Genomic DNA, 24,073 nt, shown 5'->3' on the forward strand with positions numbered 1-24,073 from the left:
GCCAAAGACCTTAAGAGACACTTCTCCAAAGAAAATACATAGATGGCAAATAAGCGTATGAAAAGGTGCTCCACATCACGTCATCAAGGAAATGCAAACTAAAACAAGATACCAGCACACACCTATTAGAATGGCCAGAACCTGGAACCCTGACAGCACCAAATGCAGATGAGGATGTGGAGCAGCAGGAACTCGCACTCACTGCTGGTGGGAATGCAAAATGGTGCAGCCACTTTGGAAGACACTTTGGTGATTTCTTACAAAACTAAACATACTCTTACCATATGATTCAGCAACTGCACTCTGGGTATTTACCCAAATGATTTGAAAACTTCTGTCTGCACAAAAACCTGCACACTGATGTTTATAGCAGCTTTACTGCCAAAACTTGGAAGCAACCAAGTTGCCTTCAGTAGCGAAAGGATAAATAAACTGTGGTACATCCAGACAATGGAATATTATTCATCGGTGCTAAAAAAGAAATGCGTTATCAAGACATAAAAAAAGACATGAAGGAAACAAATGCATATTAGTAAGTGAAAGAAGCTAATCCGATAAGGCTACATACTGTAAAACTCTAACTACATGAACTTCTAGACATGGGAAAAGTCTACAGACAGTGAGATCAGTGGCTACCAGGGGTTGGGAGTGTGGGTAAGGTTGAACATGTAAATAGGAAGAGAACAGATTTACAGGGCAGTGAAAATATTCTGCATGGTGGATTCACGCCATGTGTTTGTTCAAACCCATCAAATGCACACCACCAAGAATGAACACTAAAGCAAGCTATGGATTGTGGGTGATTGTCATGTGTCAATGTAGGTTTGTCCATTGTAACAAGCGTCCCACTCTCATGGGGGATGTGGATGATGGGGGAGGCTGTGCACGTGCAGGGCTGGGGTATACAGGAAATCTCAGTTTTGCCATGAATCCAAAACTGCTCTAAAAAAAAAATGAAGTCTTCAAATAAATAAAACCCTCAAAAAAGTGAAATAAAATTTTCACTTAATAAAAGCATCTAAAAAAAATGTGAAAAAGAAACAACAAATGATTTAGTGGATAATTAAACCAAAATTCAATTTAGTGGTTACCTCTTAAAGAGAAAGAGGGTGTGATCAGGGAAGGCATATAGTGAATTTTTAAATTAATGGAACATTCTATTTTTTTTTAAGGAGGGAACTGTTGTTTATTGGTAAATATTTCTTAAGCTAACTTGGGTATTTTATTATTCTTTAAAGGTACACTTATTTCTATATTCTTTCACATGAATCATGAGTGAATTTTTTAAACACACATAGACAAGACTCGGATTTCAGCATGCTCCAGACTGTCTCTGGAACTTGATTTTTTAACATAGTTTTCAATATTGATGTGTTATTAATATTCTTGTTAAGGATGTGACATATTAGTTAATTCCAAGGCAGGAATAGGAGAAATGACAGGTCACACTTTTCTAAAATCCAGGTAATATGTTTTAAAAATTGGCCAAGTGGGCCGAAGACATTGGTCTTCCCCAACAGGAGGCAATGTGGCATCTCAGCCTCCCTAAAGTCCACTCTGCCCTCCAAGCTGAGCCTAGTTCCTCACCCTCGGCCTATACTTGACCTCAACATCCAGCTTCTCTCCTGCAGACACTCTCTCTTACCCATTTCTGGTCACAAGTCTTGGCTTTCAGATTTCATTCGATCCACTTTTCAGCCTGTTCATGAGTCACCCTGGTCTGCGGACAACTGGCACTCCTGGGTGCAAGATTGGCAGGGAAAGATTGATTAAGCCAACAAAATTCCTTATGAGTGAGTCAAAATGGACCTGAGAGAGTTGTTCTCCAAATTCAGCTATCCTCAAACTAGGGGCAGCCTGAGATGGTAACTGAGTTCCCCATCTGGGGCAGTACTTCACAAAGTGAATGTCACAGAGATCAGAATCCCAAGGGACTTAAAAAAAAAAAGCATATTACCGAGTCCATCCATGTCTCCAGAAGAATATGTGTATCTGAGCATGGGGCCCAGAAGTCTGAACCTCCGAAAAGCACTCCAGGTGATGGCTCTGATGTTTTCTGACTTCCCAGTGAGATTGGGATCACTGAAATTTGACCTATTAAATATGAGGCTGATCTAATCATGGATAAAACCTTGGATGGTGAGTGTATAGGTTTTTATTTTATTAAAGATAGACATACCACAAATCAGAATAATGAGCATCAGCCATGCCATTTTAGAGAAAAACAAAAGTGCAGTTAAACTTTTCTCATACTGACACTGTGAAGGGGATCTAGCTTAGGTAAACACAAAGGTCCAGCCAGATGTATCCTGGGGGATGGGGGTAGGTTGATAATATTAAATAAGTTTTAACATGTGTGCATGGGCAGAGGGCACTAGCCCACTGGAAACAGCTGATCTGCCTTTACCAGCACAGGTCAGTTGAGCGTCAGCCCTTTCTTCTATAGTAAATAGTTTCATGCAACACTGAGCCAGAATACAGTGTGTCTCTATACAGTTCATCTTGGGGAAAGACAACAGATGTAACTAGAGCCTTAATGTACTTTTGCTAGATTTGTTTTTTGTAAAAAAAAAAGAACTGATTAAGGATTAATACCTTCAACTTTCTGAACTCTTAAAATGTTACAACTGCTTCAAATTTATAAAAAGCTCTCATGACCCCAATATCCCAGTAAAGCAAGCATTTGTTCTATTGTTAAAGATGTAGTGAACCAGCATCTGGGAATTTCGTATGTGAGAAAAGGCATATTCCTGGCACACAGCCATAACAGAGGTGCCTATAAGATACAAAGCCCCTGTGTGCCTTGGGAAAATGAACTAGAGACTCAACGAGGAAACTTTCAGACCACTTAAAAACACAAAATACAGCTACCACAGAGCTTCCCTGTACAGTGGTAGCTTCAGTTTCTCTATCAAGAGAATTTTTTTGCATTTCACAGCTACAGCCATATTGGACAGATGTTTTTAACTCTAAATGCAATGCAGAATTACCTATCATTTCTTTGCTATGCAGATTGAATATTTTGTGTGAGCATTCAAAAACGCATGTTTATAGTTTGAACTTCTTATGTTTATTGTGTTCTATCACCAAATGTGCTGTCTACAGATGGAAAACTCAGAGTCTTTGATGATGAGTGGTGAGACATTGCTCAAAAAGATTCAGTTACACACAGAGAAACATATTACACATTATGTTGGGAAGCGCTAGATTACACAGTTATCAAAATATGTAGAGGAGCAATCTTCACCGAGAAGAAGTGTTTCCGGGATTCCAAATGATTGTACTCAGCAGCTGGTCCTATCTCTAAGACTTGGTCAATGGAAAGCTTTGCTCTGCCTCAGGGTCCCGCACCCTCTTTGGTGCTTCTTTGTGGAAGCAGAGCGGCACGCTGCCTTAGCGCTCTTGCTCCTGGTTACCCTCAAACAGCAATGAAAGCAGGTGAGGCAACGCAGCAGCCCATTTTTATGAGTTTACCTTTAAAGACAACCAAGAGAATTTTAAGAAGTAGGTACAGGGCTTTCTAAACTACAGGGAACTGCAGCAGAATATTTATTTTTGAAACTCAATGACTCCCTTGCAATTTAAAGGTGCTAATCAATAGTGAATAGTTATTTTGAACAATTACAAAGGTAACATGTTCTTATTAGGAAAAAAAAAGAAAGCACGCAGAATAAACTTTTTACAGGGAACTTCAGAGTTGCTTGATTTTGCTGTAACTTACAACTTTTTACAACAAAGTGTTGTATGAAACTTTCTTCAAAGAAATTGGCTTTGTGTTGAGAATTCTATGGTAATCCTCAACTGCAAATATGCTTCAATTAACAAGTAAATTTAAAGCAACTGTTTGAAAATATATATATAGTCTAGTTTTAGGTTCTCAAAATGTTATAAACTATAATCTAGCTTGGTCAGAACTCATCAAATAATCTGGATAATGGTTAGTATTTATGCACACAAAGATTACTAATCTTCAGCAAATTATACTTTATAAACATCAAAATTTAATCTTTGGTGATTGAGAAGGCACTCTTCTTAATGAAGTAAATGCAATATGAAAAATCTAAGCTGTATTAGCAACAAATTCCCCAAAATAAAAAAGTCACAGAGATTAGGCCAAAAGTGTGCAGCAGACAAAGTGTTTATGAAGCCCAAGTTGTTTACAGAGTGGGACCCTGGCCATGAGACTGCAGAGTCATATACGTGACTCTCCAGCATTCCTCCTTGGCACTGCTCTGCTGATGCACTGCACTGGAACCCACTGTTAACCATCTCCAACTCAACATAAGAGAAATTATTTTCCCATGAAATCTTTCTCTTAATTGCACAAGAGAAAGCGACAAAAATACAATGTACCAAAATTTGCTTTTACAAACTAATTTGGCCAGATTAAGAAACTGAAAATTTACACTTCCAAATTTCAAGGATCTAAATCTTGTCACATACTACCCACCCAAATGCCCACCATTTTTTTTTTGGGGGGGGGGGGGTAATATGACAGGAATAAGTAGGTCAAAACACTTTTGGAAAGAAAAAAGTTTCTTTATTTCTATTTATTCACTTATGCAAAGACAGTATCATCATAGGTAAACAGGAACACAGTTTTAAGTTTAAAATTAATTTTCCATTTTGAAAGGTTCAGGATTTTGTCTATTCTTTTTACCTTACTCTTTTAAATACTTCAGTGTAACAAAATAGCAGACAAATAGAAAGTTTATTCCCTTACTTTTCTTAAGGTCCTACCGGGATAATTAGAATTGGCTCTTTAGAATTTAGGTATCACTTATAATAACCTGGAGATTTAATCACAGAATAATACATGTAAGAATGTTACAGCACACACAAAAAAGTACAGAGTATTTTAAAAAGGACAAATTTCAGGGCACTTTCAAATTCTGAGGTATAAGAAAGCCCTCTTGGGGATCCTTACATTAAAAGACTCCTCCCTTCAGATTCAGAATGAAAATTGTTAGGAATTATAAGACAAGGGCACTGATGACATGGCCCATAGAAGCTTCATCTGGATAGGGATAAATGGAGTTTCCACGTTTCAATGAAGGGGCAGGCCAATGAAAGAAAAGCCAGGAAGCCACTTTAAACTCATGTCCATGGCAGGTCAAATGATGCGGATACAAGTGTTCCCCTGAGAAAGGTTATCATCCCACTGCTACCTCTCCAAGGCTTAGCCCTCAAACTGCTTATACTGCTACCGCTACTTCTCTTCCTTTACTCACCTGTTCTAGGAACAAACCTCCTGGAAGAATGGTGGTATAGACTGGAAAAGCAAGACTGTGGGTAAAAGCAAAGGGGCTGTGGATCTCTAGCTGTCTGTCACGATTTACAATGTCTTACAATGTCTAACGAGGAGACTAGCTAATCTAAAAATGCATTGTTAACTCTAACTCTAGTATATTTTGGGGATAGGTTATTACTCAACTCTTGCAGTTTAGAAATGCCACAACAACTTTGACTTTCCTGAACATATTTTACGTTAAAAAAGGAAATATAATAGGCTAAAAAACAAAAATAAAAATCTATCTTTAACAAATAACTAATATTTAATGTTTTCTATAAAAACAATTCCTTTCAGATACTCTGATTAACTTTTCAGTGACAAAAAAAAGTTTCAGCCTTCTTTAATACCAATATTTTGCACAATTTAAGATAAACCCATTGAGTTTAGCATTTCAAGGAGAAAAAAGTAAAAGAAAAAAAGAATGGTAACTCACCGAGAAGCTTATGTACCTAGTAAAGTTTAGTTTGTTTTGGATTCTTTTACAAAAATTAGGCCCAGAATTTTAGTTATCCTAATTACCATCCCAATGTGTGGATTTTAGATAAAAGATAAAATATTTTGAACTAATAAATGTAAGACCCACTGATTGGACTGTTTAGAATCTGTTTTACTGGGTTGAGATAAGGAAAACTTCAATAAAGCTAACTATATACTGAGTTCCACTGATTAAAAATGCAGTCTTAAAAACTCTGCTTTTGTGGTAAATTTCTAGACAAATCATAAAAGCACAATATTGTAGATATTGTACTGTTCACAGGTACTTGTTGAGTGAAGTGCTTGTATTTAAACTATCAAAATTCTGACCTTTCAAAATAGGTTTTCTAAAAGTTTTTTTTTTGAAAATCAGCATTTGTTTTTAAACTCTTAAAATGTCAATTAAAAAAAAATCCTTACAGATAAATCTTAAAGTTATTCCTTTCAGTCTCAATTATCTTTTTACTTTTAACTACATATGCAATACAGAACCGGTTTCTAAGTAAAGGTCTAATGAAAAATAGTTTCAATGTAAAACAAAACTAGGCAATCTAATATAACTTGTATAGAAAGTCTGGGTGTGATTTATCAAAATTCAGAATTAAATTTCTATAATAGTGGAAAAACTTTCAGTCTCTTCTTACTATTCAAAACCTGCCACTTCCAATGAGACTAGAAAGTCAGCAGAGAGGATCAAACAGACTTAAGCACTGCCCGACTTCTTCTAAAATGATGAACTCTTTTATCCTAGAAAAGAGAGAAATAGTCCATTTTACTTCACTGAAAATTCCTATTACCATTATGACCTAAGAGAGTTGAAAAATACTTAAAGCATTTATTTTGGGATTAAAAACTATAAATAATGAGAGAAAAGTGATCCTTTTGGGGAAGCATTCCTCAACTTTGGGATAACAAATGTATCAATGTTTTTATTCAATAATTTAGTTAAAAAAGAAATCTCTGTAACTCAGAAAAAGAGGATTTATAATCAATATCCTTCTATGTCAATTCTCAATTAATAATTTGGCAGTGATGTCCCAAAGACAGCTGACAAAAAACATAAGAAATTTTTAGAGGTCCTATTTTTACTAAAATACACCTGACAGAAATCATGGCTTGAGAATAGCACTCCAATCTGAAACCCTATGCTTTTAGGTTAAAAGATAAAAGTTTTGGCATATTTAAAGACATATTCTTAAAACGTAATGAAGATACATAATTTTTAAGGAAATGAAATAGAAAAATAAAAATATACGCAAAGATTTCCTTTCACTCTATGTTGTCTCCAAATGTACAGAGAGAAGAAATGAGGCCTTACATAGAGGAATGGAGCTGAGTAAACCAGCAATAACATAATAATAGTATTTTCTTTGCTACACTTTTATCTTAACTACGCCCTTTTCCTAGGCATTAAATTCCATTGTCATATAAAGAAGGGTGACTTCTGGAAATTATGTAATCTGTTATCAGGGTAATATCCATTATCTAGGCTAAAGCCCAGAAAAGTGGTCACAAACTCAAGTATCTTCAGAGATCAGGTGGGATATGAAAGATTATGAAGGAGCTGGAATTGAGTGGGATTTATCATGGAAAGAGTGTATATCCTGCCTCAGTGCATTCGAACTCAATTAAAACAATAATAATATTTAGCTAATCAAAATAGGTCTACAAGCTAGACAACTTCTAACTCTTAGCTTAAAGGAGCAGAAAACTGTGGAAGATTCAGAGCGAGACTTTTGTTAAATACCAGGTAAAATTCAAGTTTAAAGACTTGCTGGTTAAAGATTTTCTGCTTTGCAAACAAATCCTTTAGTATTACCTATTTAAACTTCAGAACCTTGAGCAAAGTAAGCTGTCATACAGCCCCCAGTTCTTTCCTTTTAAATTGTACTGTCTATGCAGAATGAAACGAGAACAAATGTTGACTTCAAATGCACAGGTTTACTCCTTATTGAGAAGATGGTTAAGAACTTAATTCTGCTACAGCTTTAGTCTTCTGCATTAAAGGAAGTCCTAAGTTTTCCTTTTAAAAATGCTTTGGGCTTCCTATGTGGTGCAGTGGTTAAGAATCTGCCTGCCAATGCAGGGGACACGGGTTCGATCCCTGCTCCAGGAAGATCCCACATGCCATGGAGCAACTAAGCCCATCACCACAACTATTGCGCCTGTGCTTTAGAGCCCGTGAGCCACAATTATTGAGCCTGTGTGCCTCAACTACTGAAGCCCATGTGCCTAGAGCCTATGCTCTGCAACAAGAGAAGCCACGGCAATGAGGAGCCCATGCACTGCAACGAAGAGTAGCCCCCACTCACTGCAACTAGAGAAAGCCCATGCACAGCCACAAAGACCCAACATAGCCAATAAATAAATAAATAATAAATAAATTAAAAAAAAATGCTTTAAGATTTATCCTGTTTCCATCTATAAATGGAAAAAAGCTATTCTCCTTTCCCTGTTTTAAGAAACAAAGCAATGATTATAAAACTTCCCTTTGAATGTAGAACGGTGCATTTTGGAAAAATTCTGGCAGCTCCTTGGTATATACCATTCTTAGGTATATACCCAAGAGAAATAAAAACATATATGCACACAGTAACTTGTACACGAATGTTCACAGCATTACTCATCAGTGCCCCAAAGTGGAAACAACCCAAATATCTATCAAATAGTGATGAATGGATAAACACTAAGTGGCAGATTCATAAATCAAAAGAAATGAAGTACTTATATATGCTGTAACATTGATGACCCTTGAAAACATTTTACTAAGTGAAAGTCTCTCACAAAAGGTCACATGTTATATTATACTACTTACGTGAAATATCCAGAGTAGACAAATCCCTAAAGAAAGAAGGTTAGTAGTTGCCTAAAGCTAGAGAGTTGAGGGGAATGGAGAGTGACTGCTAAGGGGTAGGGGGTTTATTTTGGGGGTGATTAAAATATTCTAAAATTGACTGTAGTTACGGTTGCACAACTCTGTGAATATTCTAAAAAGTACTGAATTGCACACTTTAAATGGGTGAATTGTAGGGTATAATATCTTATAAAAAACTTCCCTTTACTAAGCACAACATTCTCCCCCCACCGAAGCGACCAGTTCCTTTCCATGTTCAGAGACTGAGAACTAAAGGGATCTTGGAGACTCCCCATTTTAGACTTCTTAATGAGAGTTAAGTGAACTGTCCCAGGTGATAGAACCAGGACCAGAAACCAGAACTTTCTTAAATTCAAACACCCACATTCTTCTCTACTTTACCAACTGTGAATCAACTTCCATTTCTTTCTACTCAGCTCTTTTTACTATTTCACGTTACCTCATTTCTCCTCCCCAACACTGTTCAAACTGATCATCTGAGTGATCAATTTCTTTTCTTCTCTTTAGTCCAATATCCATGTACTCTTAAGTTTTGCTTTCTGTATCTAAAATTTTCTCTTTTTCTATTTGGTCAAACCATTATTCTCTTTCAACTCTCTTTCATGAACCCTTTCAATTACAGTATAGGCTTCTGCTAAAGATTTCTCCACTAAGGGCAAACTATACTATATCAAGATTTGAGCAGCTAGAATACACTGCCACTTAAAACTCACTCACAGATAAAATAAATAAATAAATAAAAATAGCACATTTTTTTCTACTAAAAAAAAAAAACAAAAAACAAAAAACTCACTCACAGAGATTTACTGGGTTATAGTCAAAAGCTAAGAGTTCAATTATATGTTCTATGTAATGTCAAAATATATATACCACAGAAAAAAGATGCTTTATGGCTGACAAGTGTGCTTTTTATCCTGTATATCATTCCTTTCATACCTTGTAGTAGTCATCTTGAGTAACAAGGGAGTTTCTCAGCCTGTTCTCTGGATTAAATAGACAAGATACCATCGTCTGTATGCTTCGGTCCACAGACTTCTGAAACACAAAAATTTTCAGAAAAGACTATTCCTCCTTTTACTCACTGGTAATGGGCTTTTTGAAAAAGTTTAATGAATACATACACTTATTTCTAAATAATTCTCATGTAATTTTGTAATTCTTACCACATGTCACTTAGTATGTAACTTTTCTACCAAATTTAAGAATTATTTCAGAAACTCAGCGATAGAGTACTGGTTTAAAAAGCTCAATGAGTCAAGCCCTAAGGTATTTGCTTAAGTCTCTTTAATTTTTCCTGTTAGATAAAAAAGTGAATTTCAGCATTTCAAGAAACATTTATTTAGGTTAAACTCTGATAATATAATTATACTGTAAGTTAATATTTTTTCAAATTTAAGTTGTGTAACAAATCTGGGAATTTCTTCATCCCACAGTTCAGTAATTCTCAACATTTTTCCACTGAGAAATACATGAACGAAGTACACATACTCCAATGGGAATGATTCCATGTTATGCATAGCCCAATCACAGCAATTACTCCATATTCTCACCCATTCAAGAAAACTAGCATTCAAGAGTGAGAGCATAGTTATCATAGGGATCTACTTCAATGATAAAAAAGAAACAACTCTGCCTATTCTAATATTTTAATTTCTAGTGACTCCACCACTCTTGAGAGCTGCTACCATATACAATGTTATGGAGAGAATACCATAAATAATTGTATATTACTATTTAGCTAAGTAAATGTTTAAACTGGTAAAAGACAAGGTAGATTCATATAGTTCCTCTTTTGAAGAGTAGAATTCTTAAGGAAACCTACCCATTTGCACTCTGCCAAATCATAGTTTTATTAAACTATGGTTAAAAAAACAAACAAAAAAACCAATGAAAATGGAAGAGAGGGAAGGACTACTGAATCAGCAACTACACATACACACTAACAGTTTGGGGGTGCCTAAAATTTCATTAACTTTTTTGTAAATTGCATTAGTCAATGACTCAAGTTCTGTAATATCTTTAAATCTGGACAAAGATGCTTGCCTCTCAAAGGGCCATTATTAAAACTTGAAAAAAATAAATATAAAAATATAAATATTAATAAACAAAATTAGATGTTTGCCTTTTGTGAGCCATTTCCAGAGGATGAAGTAGCTTCATGAACTGAGCATTCACTTGGCAAAACATCAGCTCCTGGATCAACTTCACTGTAGTGGTAGTTAACAGCTGTGTAAGCCTACATTTAAAACGATAAAAGTGTAATTAAGAGATACACATTAGACACATTTCTAAACAATCTATTCTTCAAAATGGTGAGCTGATACTGAAAGTTTAAATGTGGGCTGTGCTGAAGTTCACTTACATTATTTCAGAAACTATTTAAAACTGAATAGTTGAAATGCAATAAGCAATCTTTTATTTTGAAATGTCAACATAATCAGAATTAGAAGGAGAATTTCTCTAAGAAAAAAAAACCCTCTAATATATAGTAAGGGAATGGGAAGGGAATTTCCCAGTGTCTCAGAATTTTAGCTCATATTACATCCTTCAAAATCCAATCCTGATGAAAGACAGAAGGTTACAAAGGCTCAGGTGTTTTAGAGATAGCGCCCTCTTTTCCTCTATTCCTTTTCTTATGTAACATGTAACAGTACTGACAACAAAGTATCTTTGCTTCTCTTTAACAGATTTTTTTATGGCTAGAAAACTAGAGGCAGATTCAATACTATTCTAAATCCCTGGAGTTAGAATTAGCATAGGTATTAATACTACCTTTCTTGGTTACATATTCTATCAACAAGTAAGTGAGCACTATTGTGTGAGCACTGCCCTATACAGGGCAGCCACTGCTTAAGTACATCCAAAACAACCTCAGAAACAAAAAAGCACAGGTTCTCCCATGGGAGTATATACTTGGGTTGCCAAGAAATAAAATATAACACATAACGTAAAAGGGCATTTAAAATATTTCTAGGCGTATTTGATATGGTAAAAGGTTAAGAAATATATAACAGTTAAACAGTAAAATACTTTAAAATAAAGAATAGGAAGTACAATAGGCTAATTCACCTTACCGGAGGAATAACATAACTCCTTTGTTCCCCAGCAGGCCACTGTGGTGGCATCTTAAAAAAAAAAAGAAATAATTTAAATATTCCTTCTCATTTTCACAAAGATATGAGATAGACAATGCTGAGGTATCTGTCATGCTGGCTCCCTGAGCTTGTTATAATAAAAGAAACAAAATGGAAGAAAAAAGTACTTTATGTTTCTGATATGTAAGGATTTTACTGTTATTTTCACATATAAACTCCAACTTTTTCTCAATTTTCTGGAGTTTGTTTTCAGGAAAACTTAAAGATAGTAGTTCTCTGAATTTATAACCACAGATATGGTCAGCATCACAGACATGGTCATATCTATGGGCAGAAACTGAGAACTACTAACTTGTAGCAGCCAGCTAAATAAACACTATGAAACATAACTGGAATTAAATGCTCTAAGAACTAAGTAATTATTTTATTTCAACCTATGCCCCTAGAAAAACTCATAAAAGTCAGTCTGGATGTTTCACCTATTTGAAAGCAAAGATGAAGAATACATGTTGAAATACAGAAGGAGACACCAAATCTTGTAAGTTCAAGAAAAAGCTTCTTGCTAAGATCATTCCTGTCCCTTATTTCTAAAAAATAGAGAAGCCCTAATTTTAGACTAATTCTAAGTTTTTTCTTACATTTTAGGCACACTTGACTACTTTCAGTGACAAACTATTAGGGAAATTTATATATATAAAGGCCTCAATAATATTCCAAAGTACTTCACTTTGACCCCTCTTAAATTACCTGATAATTATAAACAGGCAGCTGATATCCAGTGATAACCTGAACTGGTGAACTTGGATAAGGAGGATAAGCCTAAAAACAAAGTTGACAGAAAGAATGAATGAACAAGATGTATTTTAATTTTTTAAAAAATATTTATTTATTTATTTGGCTGCACCAGGTCTTAGCTGAGGTACGCAAGATCTTCGTTCTTGGCTGTGGTATGCGGGATCCTTCTTTTTCAGTTGCAGCACGCGGGTTTGTGGCATGTGGGATCTTTAGTTGTGGTATGCCAACTCTTAGCTGAGGCATGTGGGATCTAGTTGCCTGACCAGGTATCCAACCCAGGTCCCCTGCATTGAGAGCACGGAGTCTTTGCCACTGGACCACCAGGGAAGTCCCAAGGTATATTTTTAAAAATCAGAGGACTTCCTAGGTGTCGCAGTGAGTAAGAATCCGCCTGCCAATGCAGGGGACACAGGTTCGAGCCCTGCCCTGGGAAGGTTCCACATGCCACGGAGCAATTAAACCCGTGCGCCACAACTATTGAGCCTGTGCTCTAGAGTCCGTGAGGCACAACTATTGAGCCCGTGCACCGCAAATACTGAAGCCCACATGCCTAGAGCCCGTGACAAGAGAAGCCACTACAATGAGGAGCCTGTGCACCACAATGAAGAGTAGCCCCCGCTCGCAGCAACTAGAGAAAGCCCGTGTGCAGCAACGAAGACCCAACACAGCCAATAAATTAATAAAATAAATAAATTAAAAAAAACCAGAAAGGAATATTATTCCCAATGTAACAAAAATAAGAAAATAAGGAAATTTAATTTTTTCATATACAATGCAAGATTGTATAGATTGTATTTGAGTGACTGGCTTCATGAAGAAGTGAGTATTCTTTGTCAAATGTTAGCCTTTTGGACTGGGAGAAGAAAGAGATAAATAAGGGAAGTGACTGATTTTGCCAGCCTAAGTTATTTGTATATTTATTCCCACTCAGTTCTTCTTACATGGTGATAAGGCTCTATTAAAATAGATTTCCATGTTAGAGTTATATTAATACATGTGTGCTATTTTTTCGTAAAAATACTTTTTGGCAGTTTTGTATTCCTTTGACAGTATCTTGGGGTAACGTGGAATCCTCCTATAGGCTTTTTGGCTCTTTCTGCATTTCACTTGTAAAAGTTAAGTGCGGGGCTTCCTTGGTGGTGCAGTGGTTAAGAACCCACCTGCCAATGAGGAGGACACAGGTTCACGCCCTGGTCTGGGAAGATCCCACGTGCCTTGGAGCAACTAAGCCCATGTGCCACAACTACTGAGCCTGTGCTCTAGAGCCCTCGAGCCATAACTACTGAGCCCAAGTGCCGCAACTACTGAAGCCCATGCACCTAAAGCCCATGCTCCACAAGAGAAGCCACCGCAATGGGAAGTCCGTGCACTGCAACAAAGAGTAGCCCCAGCTCGCCACAACTAGAGAAAGCCTGCACGCAACAACAAAGACTCAATGCAGCCAAAATAAATAAATAAATAAATAAATTTATTTAAAAAAAAAAAAACTTAAGGGCAGTATATAACCCTAAACTGGAAGAGAGACCGTACAATGTCTTTTATCTTTCAATAGCTATTTACTGATTGAAAATATCTAGGTAGTAGCACACATAAATATACCAGAATAGGTAATAACACCTCAAGGTAAATGTTAAGAACAAGTAGGGCTTTCCTTCTAGCTGTGTTTTATGTAAGAAAAGAAAAGATATATCCTACACTTCAGGTAGATGGAAACTGTAAACAAATGACAGACATTGTAGAACTTTTTCGCTATGATTTTGTTTCTTTTCCTAAAAATAAAATGTCTTTTAAACTGAAGAAAGAAAACTGAACAAAGAAGAAAATAAATGTTATTTATTATCAATAGGAGATAAGTATTCCAAATCCCACTTCAAATAGTAAAGTAACCAAGACAAATTATACGCCAGAAATTCATAGAGTTTTACAAATAGTTATCAGAAATTTATGCATTCTAGAACCTTAATACATCCAGAAATCAACAATCTATATGAGGAGGCATCTGGAAATTATTGCAAAGAAGAGCTGACCCTAGAATAGAATAAACCAGGCAAACACATAAGGAAAGCTGTCTTCAAATATTTTAGGAGTTATTTGGGAAAAAAGGGGTGGGGGAAGATATCAGTTCTATGTCACTACAGTGGTCAGTTCTAAGATAAAGGCTTACAAACCTTATAGAAGCAGTTTTAGTTTAGTATTATATAAGAAGTAACACTAAGAGTGACAGATTTCTAACGAAAGTAACAGACGTCCCATCACTCAAAAGTATTCAAACAGGGATAGTATTGTCACTTATTATGGAAATTGTTGATGTAATTCCACAAAGGGTAAGCAGTGAGACTGGTTTAACTTTTAAGATGCCCCCATCAATAATAAGATCGCTAATATTGGGTTGGCCAAAAAGTTCATTCGGATTTTCCTGTAACATCTTACAAAAACCTGAATGAACTTTTTGGCCAACCCAATACAACACACAAAAAAACAGGAAGGTAGGTAATTCTTACCTGAACGTACTGAGTTATAGGATTCATCATGGTTGGAGGCTGCATGTAAGTTTCAGTGTTTGGATTACTCCAGACAGTCTGAAACTGTGGTGGAGGAGGAGGATTAAAAACCAAAGAACGTGGCTGCACATGAAAAGCACCTTTTTATAGGATAAAAAGAAAACAGCCTATTTTTAGTTCTCTGAAAAGCCACACATGTGTCAATGAGAACAATTCCTTTCTTTACTCACATAAATTTTGTTTCCTGATTGCAGGGCCCAGTTTCAGCTTTTTACCATGGAAATTTATCTGTGACTGAAAATAAAACAGTAAGAAAACTAGAATCGATGTCCAACTCTTTACTTCCAAGACTCTGGTAAACACCCAAGTTCTGAAAAATTACTACTATCAGAGAATATCAGTGGTAAGAACATACCAAGTCAAAATTTATCACCATGAAGCTACCTTACTTATCTTCACTGCTCTAATCAAATGTTGAGAGGTGCTGTGGAATTTGATCAAAAGCCTGTTTCTAATCTTTCCTGTCTCTAGTTCATGAGGCTGGATGCCCAATCAAAAATAAACAGGTTCTGACAAGTTATGTAAGATTATTCTAAGTCTGGATCTCAAACAGGAAATATATTTATTTCTATATCTTATACAAGACTGAGCATACATTCAGGACTCAAACAATACTAAACGCTGCACCCATAAGGTAATTAAGTTTTTTTCTAGAAGATTACTTACTTCTACTATCTTCTGCACATCCACATCATTATAAAATGAAACAAATCCATAGCTAGAAAGGCAAATAAATGAAATATAAAATCACCATCATAATAGTACATGGTTTGAAACTTCTAGTATTCTGTTAAATAACTGACAGAAGTAATCATGATAACGGAGGAAGAATAAACTGAGACAGACAACTGTAAGATGTGTATGGCAGAGCCTCTATAAATACTACTGTTTTACTTTCCTACCCTGATCTACATCAGAATGCACAAAGACTAAGGCAGTGTGGGACCCTCATTCATTAACAGAAAATTCATACCTATGAACCTGAATTTAACTTATTATGTATGGCAGGATGGTTAAAATTTGAGATACTGTGAAACATGTGAAGAAAACAATTCTTGGATAAAACTGATTAAGCCACTTACGTGAAACAAATGAAGATGGAAAACATTTAAATACAAACACCAAGGAAATGATTAAATAAAAGAGCTGGCAGCAAACTTTTATCCTTTACATGAAAGAAATTACAAAGCAACAAATTTCATTTATACAAATGTTAGAGTACCAGTTTTGAATTCTTCTTTTCTGAAACTCAACAGATGCTATAGTTCAAATACTTACAATTTACACTGAACAGATGTTTTACTCACCCTTTGGACACACCAGTTCGATCTGTGATTATCTTCACCTCTTTGACTGAACCATATCTAGCAAAGAAATTTCTAATTTCGGTTTCATCCATCTGTGAAGAAAAATTGGAATTCAAGAGTAAAAATTCAACATTCAAAATTTTTTTTTCTTTCCTATAAATTGTTTATTGGTCATGTTTTCTGGGCAAAATTTTTAATTATACTGTAAAGAAGACTTGATGATGTGGAAGTATCTCCTCTAAGTATCTCCAAACCACCTGTACTTCTTTGTCAACGATATTTTTAGTTTCTATAGGTTAAACTTAAAAACAATTTCAAAGCTGCATGAAGTACCAAAAAAAAAAAAAAACAACCCAAAAAACAAAAAAAGCCTTATGTTTACAACAGGGCCCAAATCCCATTATTCACAAAATACTTTTAAAAATAAATGAAACATGAATACAATACCCTAATATCAATTCCACCAACAAAAATGGTATTTGGCATGATTTTGCCTTCTGGTAAAACATAGCCTTGGCTGGTGGTAGCTGATGACGACTGGGTGCTGGCCTCTCTGGAGATGGTTGAGCTTGGAGTCTCAGGATTTGCAGCAGACTGTAATTTGGAAAGCAGATATCAGCACTAGATATACAGGCTAAAATCACAGATATAAAATATAATTTATGGTTTTAAAATAAAAAATATTGTCATATAAATTATTTTCATTGTAAATTTGTCACCAATATAGCTTTATAGTTCAGGCTCAGGGTCTAGAGTAGTCAGGGTAGATCAGCATGAAATTTTAACAAAAGGGTATAGTACTGTCTCAAACCCAGTGTTACTCACCACTATCTCTTGTACAACGCTGTGGTAGAATATTGATTTTATATTGAGTTTCTGAAATACTATGCGAACTGGTAAAAAGTAATTAAAAAGTTCAGATTTGTAAAATGTAAAGTTACTAAAGTCATCCTGTTCTATGCCAACAAGCAAATTTTCATTTTCTGAGTACCTTATTCAAAGGCATGGTAAATATAACCAGTTTTTTTAAAAAGCTGCATCAAAAAGAAGACAAAGTTTTAAACCAATCCGTTTTGCCTCATCTTTCTATTCACCAAAATTAATACCGACCTTATAATTTTAACACTTCCTGCGTTAGTATGCCTGCTTTACTTTGGAAATGGATCATGAAAACATTATTTGCTCACATATCATAGCTCCTGCTTTAAAAACAAAGAGTTTAAATCCTTTTCCCTAATGGTAGTGTGTTCAAAGCATCTTTAAAATAATGTTTTTATTCCTGAATAATACCAAATAAGTCCTACTAGTAATTCTAACTCTCACAGTGGGCTGAAAGATATAAATGATACCATCTTTATTTTCAAATAGACACCCACACATGAAACTCATTATTTTTTCTGAATTCTGGTCAGAACTCTGTCTTTAGGCATCCCACACTAAGATTAATGTAAATTTTTCTGAATCAGAATTTACTGGTAACATGTATTTTGAAAATAAAAACTGATTTAGTCAGGCATTCATGTCCCTTACTAAGTTATAAATCACTTATTTGGCAGCTGTTTATCTCTTGGAAAACTGCTTTGAGAACGAAGTGAGATAACACCTGTGAATTCATCTTGTAAACTATAAAGTGGTATGCCAATACAAGTTAGCATCCTGGTATCTGAATTTATTTTCAATAGGTTAAAGAAAGGTTTCTTTCCTAGCTTTATGATCTATGTACTTATTTTGTAGATACTTTATTATTAACAACTAATTTGAGTTGGAACCTCAAGTTACTACTTTATGGCACATTTGTTCATTTGAAATTCATTTATGAAGTGCCCACTGATTATTAGTAAGTACAAAAGGCTGCAAAAGCAAGATAAAGCTATTACACCACAGCTTAATGAAGGAAAGCAAAAACAAAGATAAAAGTAACCGATACTTATTTTTAAAAAAAGACAAGTAGAATAATTTTTATAAAAATTAGTTACAGTAATGAAAAGTAGGTAGAGTTCCTATTTTGTTAGATGCTAGAAATTACTGATAAAGTTAAGATTCTACAACATGAAATCAAAATTGTCAAATTACCAAATTTGAGTGTTTGGGCTTTTCTTTATTAATCTGTGTTCACACTTGTTATTTTGTGTTTCTATTTGAATACTTCCTAATTCTTTCTTTTAACCATGGTACAGTGATATTTCATGACAATGAAGTCAGAGAGAGTAAAAACTATTTCTAAAGCTTTTCCATTTTTAAATGTTGTATAATTTTAATTTTTTTCTAAATGGGACTATATTAACATAAGTCACATACCTGAACTACTGAGAAATTTGACTAGATTTCTCTTCACAATAGACAATTTACCCATCTCTTTCAATTAGCTCACATTCAAAAACCCCAAACACAAACAAAACAAAATAGCAGTTCTGAAATTCTTATGGACTTTCTTTTCTCCTTCTCAATTTCCCCTTCATTTCCGGATGATCTCTGGATGCCTTTTTATTTGATAAACTATTTATAGTATTAGCTGTCTGTGAACTACAATGGATAGATGTATTTTAATTTGCAGGTATAACTTCAGGCCAGAAAACTGTGAAAGATTATAAAGGGTTATGATAATATACTGATTCTCAACCAGGGAGATTTTGTGGCCCAGGGGCATTTTTGGTTGTTACAATTGAGGGGTGTACCTGCTACCTGGTTGGCAGAGGCTAGAGATACAGTAAGCATCCTATAATGTAAGAGAGAGCCCCCCAAAACAAAGAATTATCTGGCCCCAAATTTGCACAGGGTCACAGTTAAGAAACCTTGTGACAGTGTTGCCAGAATTGAAGACGAAAGTTCCAATTCTCATATTCTATTTACAAAAGTAAAATGGGTATCTGAGACAACCAAATAGTAATTTGAGAAAAAGCGAAAAAGCCATTAGATATTATAGATAGTTTGGTTTGGGGCTGGTTGTACAAATTGCTTAATTGAGATATTAAGTATAAAATTCATCAAATCATTTCACTAGTGTCATAATGTCTTAAGAAAGGCACCGTTATGTCTGTCCTAGTCCTCAGCCAGCAGATGGCGCGCAAAGCTAAAGTAAGGAAAGTACTCCACTTTAAGACACCTGAACAGGGATTCTAAAACTTTATATACTATTATAACTTAGATATACAAATCCATAACCAATAGACAAGTATTGGTTATTTTTAACTATTGCCAAAAATACTCCACAAATGCATTCTTAGGCTAATGCAAAAAGTTTGGTGTTAAAGAATTCATCTTAACTATCAAAAGCATGCAGAAAATAAATTGCATGTAAATTAAAGAAGTAATTATTTTTCTTAATTACACCTTCAAGTGAGTGGATGGGTTCCAAAATGAGTAATTCTGGAATATTAAGCAGGGGTGAACTTGGAGGCCATCATATACACAACTCTCATCACTGCTATTTACAGTAATACATGCCCTTTTATATTTGGATGACCAAAGGACAAAGATAACTAAAAGCTGGGAAAAAATTTATCATTACTAAAGTTTCCGGGATATCAGCTCTTTGACAAGAATTCATTCAACTATTAAGTCTACGTGCAAACTGAAATCTATGTATATTGACCAAGATAAAGGTCTATAATTTGCAGTCATCAGTGTTATATCCACAAAAGGAAGTAGTTATTAACAGAAAAGGAAATTCCATTAATGAAATAGTAAACCAAAATTAGAATAGAACCTTTTAAGTAAATCAAGAGTGGACTCTCAGGGCGGGGATCCAAACAATAAACAAAAAATCCTGGGAAAGCTAAGCAAGGCAAAGACAAGAATACAAAAATGGGATATGATATCAATTAGAATGCTCCACGGGAGTAAGTCTGGAAATGTAGCTAACTTTCTAGAGAAATGTGAATCTTTAAAAATAATCTTAAAAAAGAGCACTCAATTCCTAGCTCAGTGTCACAGGGAGTTTTCTCAAACTGTAAAGAAACAGATAATTTGTGTATGGAGGGCAAAGGGGTGGGGGTAAGAGGGGTAATCTAACAGTGGTAGATAGGAGAGAGAGTGCAAGAGAAGGAAAATTCAAATGACTTTTCAGAAAAATTTTCAGAGAAAAGAGGAAAAAAGAATATTTCTCAATGCATTTTATAAAACTAACACATCTAAATAACAAAATCTAGTTAAGATGGTCCACCCTTGCCCCCAACACAGAGATATAAAATTCTAGCAGCATACAAAAAAATACAATTAAGAACAGTTTATACTGTAAATTCAAGCATGGTTCATTCTTGGGAAATCTGTTACTGTAATTCACCATTGAAAAAGCATTTGCTAAAATACAGCACCCATTTCTTAACTTTTAAAAAAATCTAAGTAAAATGAAAATCTTATTTTCTATCAATCTAATTCTAGAATATCAACAAAGTGAAACATGATTGTACTTTAGAAATTAGAAGGGTGTCTCATCACCACTATAAATTTTTCCCACTATATATGACAAATGTATTAATATAGAGTTCTTATAAATCACCAAGAAAAGGTAAATATGCAAACAGAAAGATGGATTAGGAATTTTAAAAAATGGTAAAAGCTAAAAAAAAAAAAGAAAAAGTACATCAACAGTGAAATATTTTCCAGTTATTAGACTGGCAACTTCAAAAAGTGTAATACCTTTCATTGGAAAGTGTGTGGAGAGGAGGTCACATTACACACCATCAGTGGGAATATATACTGATATAGGTTTTATCAGGAGTTATTAGAAAAAATGTATCATAATTCAAAATTATTATAAAATGCACAAAACTTTTTCACCCATTGATTCCACTCCTGGCAATTTCTTTCAAGTTATTAACAGAATAAGCATGCCAAAACATTTGCACAAAGATACTCATTACAGTATTATTTTAATGCAGACAAATTATTCATTGTAAGGTAAAATAAGTAATGGTAATATATAATACAGAATTTTTGATAAAATAAGTAATCATATATTTAAAATTACTTTAAATTTCTCTTTGGAAAAAGGCCCACTATATTAAGTGAAGAATACAGTTTGTAAGATAGTATTATATAGCATAGCACAATTTTTCTAAAACAGAATGTACGTTATCCATATGCAATATATGCATGAAAACAATCTGGAAAGGCATACATTCATCACAATTTCAACAGTGGTTAAATGCTGGGATTAAGATGGACCTCTCCTTCCTTACAGTGATTACTTTCCAATGAGTTAATATGCTAGTTTTATATCAGAAAAAAAATCAATAATGCTATTAGCATTTTCCCCCTTTTCCTCTAAAAAGAGGGGAGGACAAAGTTGTAAATAATGACAATAACTCAGATTATTAAGTAATCACTGACCTGGATAAGTACACGACACAATTATTAAAAATAGTAATTACATACAACCATAAATTTTTACTTTAAAATTTATATGTACTAATAAATTGTATATAAATTTCCTCCCTTTACCTCTAAAAATAGAATAATAGTTATTACACTATCGACAACTACACACAGTATATAAACACATCTGTGACTTGATGGTTGCTCAAACGTGTTCTCCGAGTTGTACCTTGAGTTGGTGAATCAACTCTATGCATTTAACAAAATTCACATAAATGTCACCCAAGAGAGCATGTAATACTCTAGGGACATTTCTCGAGGTTTCTGGTTTCCCTGGGGGAAAAGTGTTCCCCGGGTTAAAAACTCCTAGACTTCTTGAATCCGCAGTCGCTCCGACGCGAGGACAGCGGCCACCTCGTGCGGAAATGATGGCGGCGGGCGAACTTCCTTCCCGAAGTCCCCGCGGCCGCCACCGCACAGGCACGAGGCCGCCCCAGGGGCCCCGCGGGCGGGGCCGCTGGGTCCCGCCCCGCCCCCACGCCGGGCTTCGACATACCTGCCAAGGACCCCCAGGAACCCCGATCGCCCGCCCGCCCGCCCAGCGCCATACCCAAGGGGCCCCGCCTCCCGAAGAGGTTCGGGCCGGGGTCTGTGTCCGCACGCGTGCGCCCCAGAGGCAGTGCCAGGCGGCGTTCGACAGGCCCAAAGCCACCTCGCGGAGGCCGCGCCGCCCGACTCCTCAGGGTTTTCTCCTCAGGGTAAGCGACGGAAGGCAAACCTTCTGGAAGGGGTGGGGGCGGGGCGGGGCGGAGTCCCCACCCCCTCAGTCCGGCCTCGGGCCTCTAGGCGCCTCTCCACACCCTGGCTGGGGTGCTGAGAAGGCCGCAGGCCCCTCACGCGCTGGGCAGCGGCCCCGGGCACTCCCTTCCGACAGCCAGGCCTCCCGCCCCTGAGGCCGCCCTCGGCGCCATTGTAGGCCAAGCCCTCCTGCCTTTCCTCAAACCGCCGCCCCAAAGCCCGCCTTCAGGCTGCCCCCCCCCCCCCCCCCCCCCCCGCCCTGTACAGGAAAGCCGGGCGGCCCCGCTCTTGCCTCCGGTCCCGAGCCCCCTTCCGCGCCCCGGCCGTCCCGAGGGCCTCCCCCACTCACCATGATGGCGGCAGCCAGCGTTCCCGCGGAGGGGCTTGAAGAGGAGCAGAGGCTGGCTTCGGGCACCGTGCTGTTAGGCCTGCTCGTACCCGCTGCCCGGTTTGACTGGACAGAGGACACAGAGGCGGGTGGCGAGGCCGAGGGGCGCAGGCGGACTGAGGCGTGGCCAGCGGGGGCGCCGGGACGTGGCTCCTGCGCGGGGTGCGGGGGCTCGTCGGGGTGGCGCCTCAGCCAATGGGCGGCCGCGCACCCGCCCCGCCGCGGGGGGGGGGGGGGGGGGGGGCTCGCGGGGCACGACTGCCCCGGCCTGGGGTACGCAGGGGGTGTGCGTGAGCCGGTGTCGTCCTCCCCAACCAGGCACTGCCCCCAGAGGAAAGGGTCCGCAGACCCACAGGGATGCTCATCACCCTGAAAGTGCCTTAGAGGCGTGCCCGAAATAAGTATGCATACTCAAATATGGGTTAAAATTAAAAACAAAATTTTAATGTGTCCAGGCGCTCATTTCAAAATGGCGTCCTGAAGGCACAGCATTAGCCCGATTGATTGCAATTATCCCTATATCATTGGCCGCAAAATCGATTGAAATGCAAATAGAAATAGAAAATGTGGAGAAGAGGGAGGGAGACATAAAAAGTCCAGAAACTTGGACGACTTTCTGTCAAGTCTAAGGGAGATGGAGTTGGAATGGAAGAAACACCAGCTAGGGCACACCAGCTTGGCGTTCGAGATGTTCATTCTTTCAAGAAATAGTTACCAAGGCCTATAATTTCTGGATACCCAAGGTGTAGGAGTGAACAGAACAGTCAAATATTCCTTTGCTTGGGGAGTTCAAGTTGGGAGGGGGATAATTTTTCTTCTAGGCCTTACAGGAAGAAACTTGGCCTGCCTAGAGAATTCTAGAACTTTCTCAAGGTCAGAGAAACAGGACCTAGAGCAAGGCTGAGCTGTGGGGCAGTTGGTGGAGCAAATCACATAACTTTGGGAACCACTGCAGCACCCTGTATCCACAGGGTGTAACTGACTGACTCTTACCCTCAAACTTTACTTTTGTACTGATGAAAAGCAAGAATATGTTACTTTGTGAGATGGCAAAATGGTGGTCATCTGTAACCGGAAAACTGACCACAGACACCTAGCATTACTGGATAATATAATAAGTAATCTTATTTTTAATGTACAGTTAAACTCAAGAAATGAAGGGAAACCTGAA

General features: G+C 36.9%; 1 protein-coding gene across 2 annotated transcripts; it reads right to left on the bottom strand.

The window, feature by feature from the left end:
* Positions 1-4,535: 4,535 nt before the first annotated feature.
* Positions 4,536-22,973, bottom strand: DAZL (deleted in azoospermia like). 2 transcript variants are annotated; one of them, XM_057739444.1, is made up of 12 exons: positions 22,864-22,973; positions 16,848-16,994; positions 16,401-16,492; positions 15,760-15,811; positions 15,264-15,327; positions 15,034-15,173; positions 12,485-12,556; positions 11,717-11,767; positions 10,765-10,878; positions 9,579-9,677; positions 6,412-6,514; positions 4,536-4,790 (listed from the first exon to the last, which is right to left on the bottom strand). In XM_057739444.1, the coding sequence occupies exons 1-11, from the start codon at positions 22,864-22,866 to the stop codon at positions 6,461-6,463; spliced, it is 888 nt and encodes a 295-aa protein (XP_057595427.1). In that variant the 5' UTR covers positions 22,867-22,973; the 3' UTR covers positions 4,536-4,790; positions 6,412-6,460. The 2 variants fall into 2 exon arrangements, with proteins under 2 accessions (XP_057595427.1, XP_057595426.1); XM_057739443.1 differs by having other exon boundaries at positions 4,536-6,514.
* Positions 22,974-24,073: the final 1,100 nt, after the last annotated feature.

The sequence above is a fragment of the Hippopotamus amphibius genome, chromosome 6 (genome assembly GCF_030028045.1).
Source record: "Hippopotamus amphibius kiboko isolate mHipAmp2 chromosome 6, mHipAmp2.hap2, whole genome shotgun sequence".
NCBI lineage: Eukaryota > Metazoa > Chordata > Mammalia > Artiodactyla > Hippopotamidae > Hippopotamus > Hippopotamus amphibius.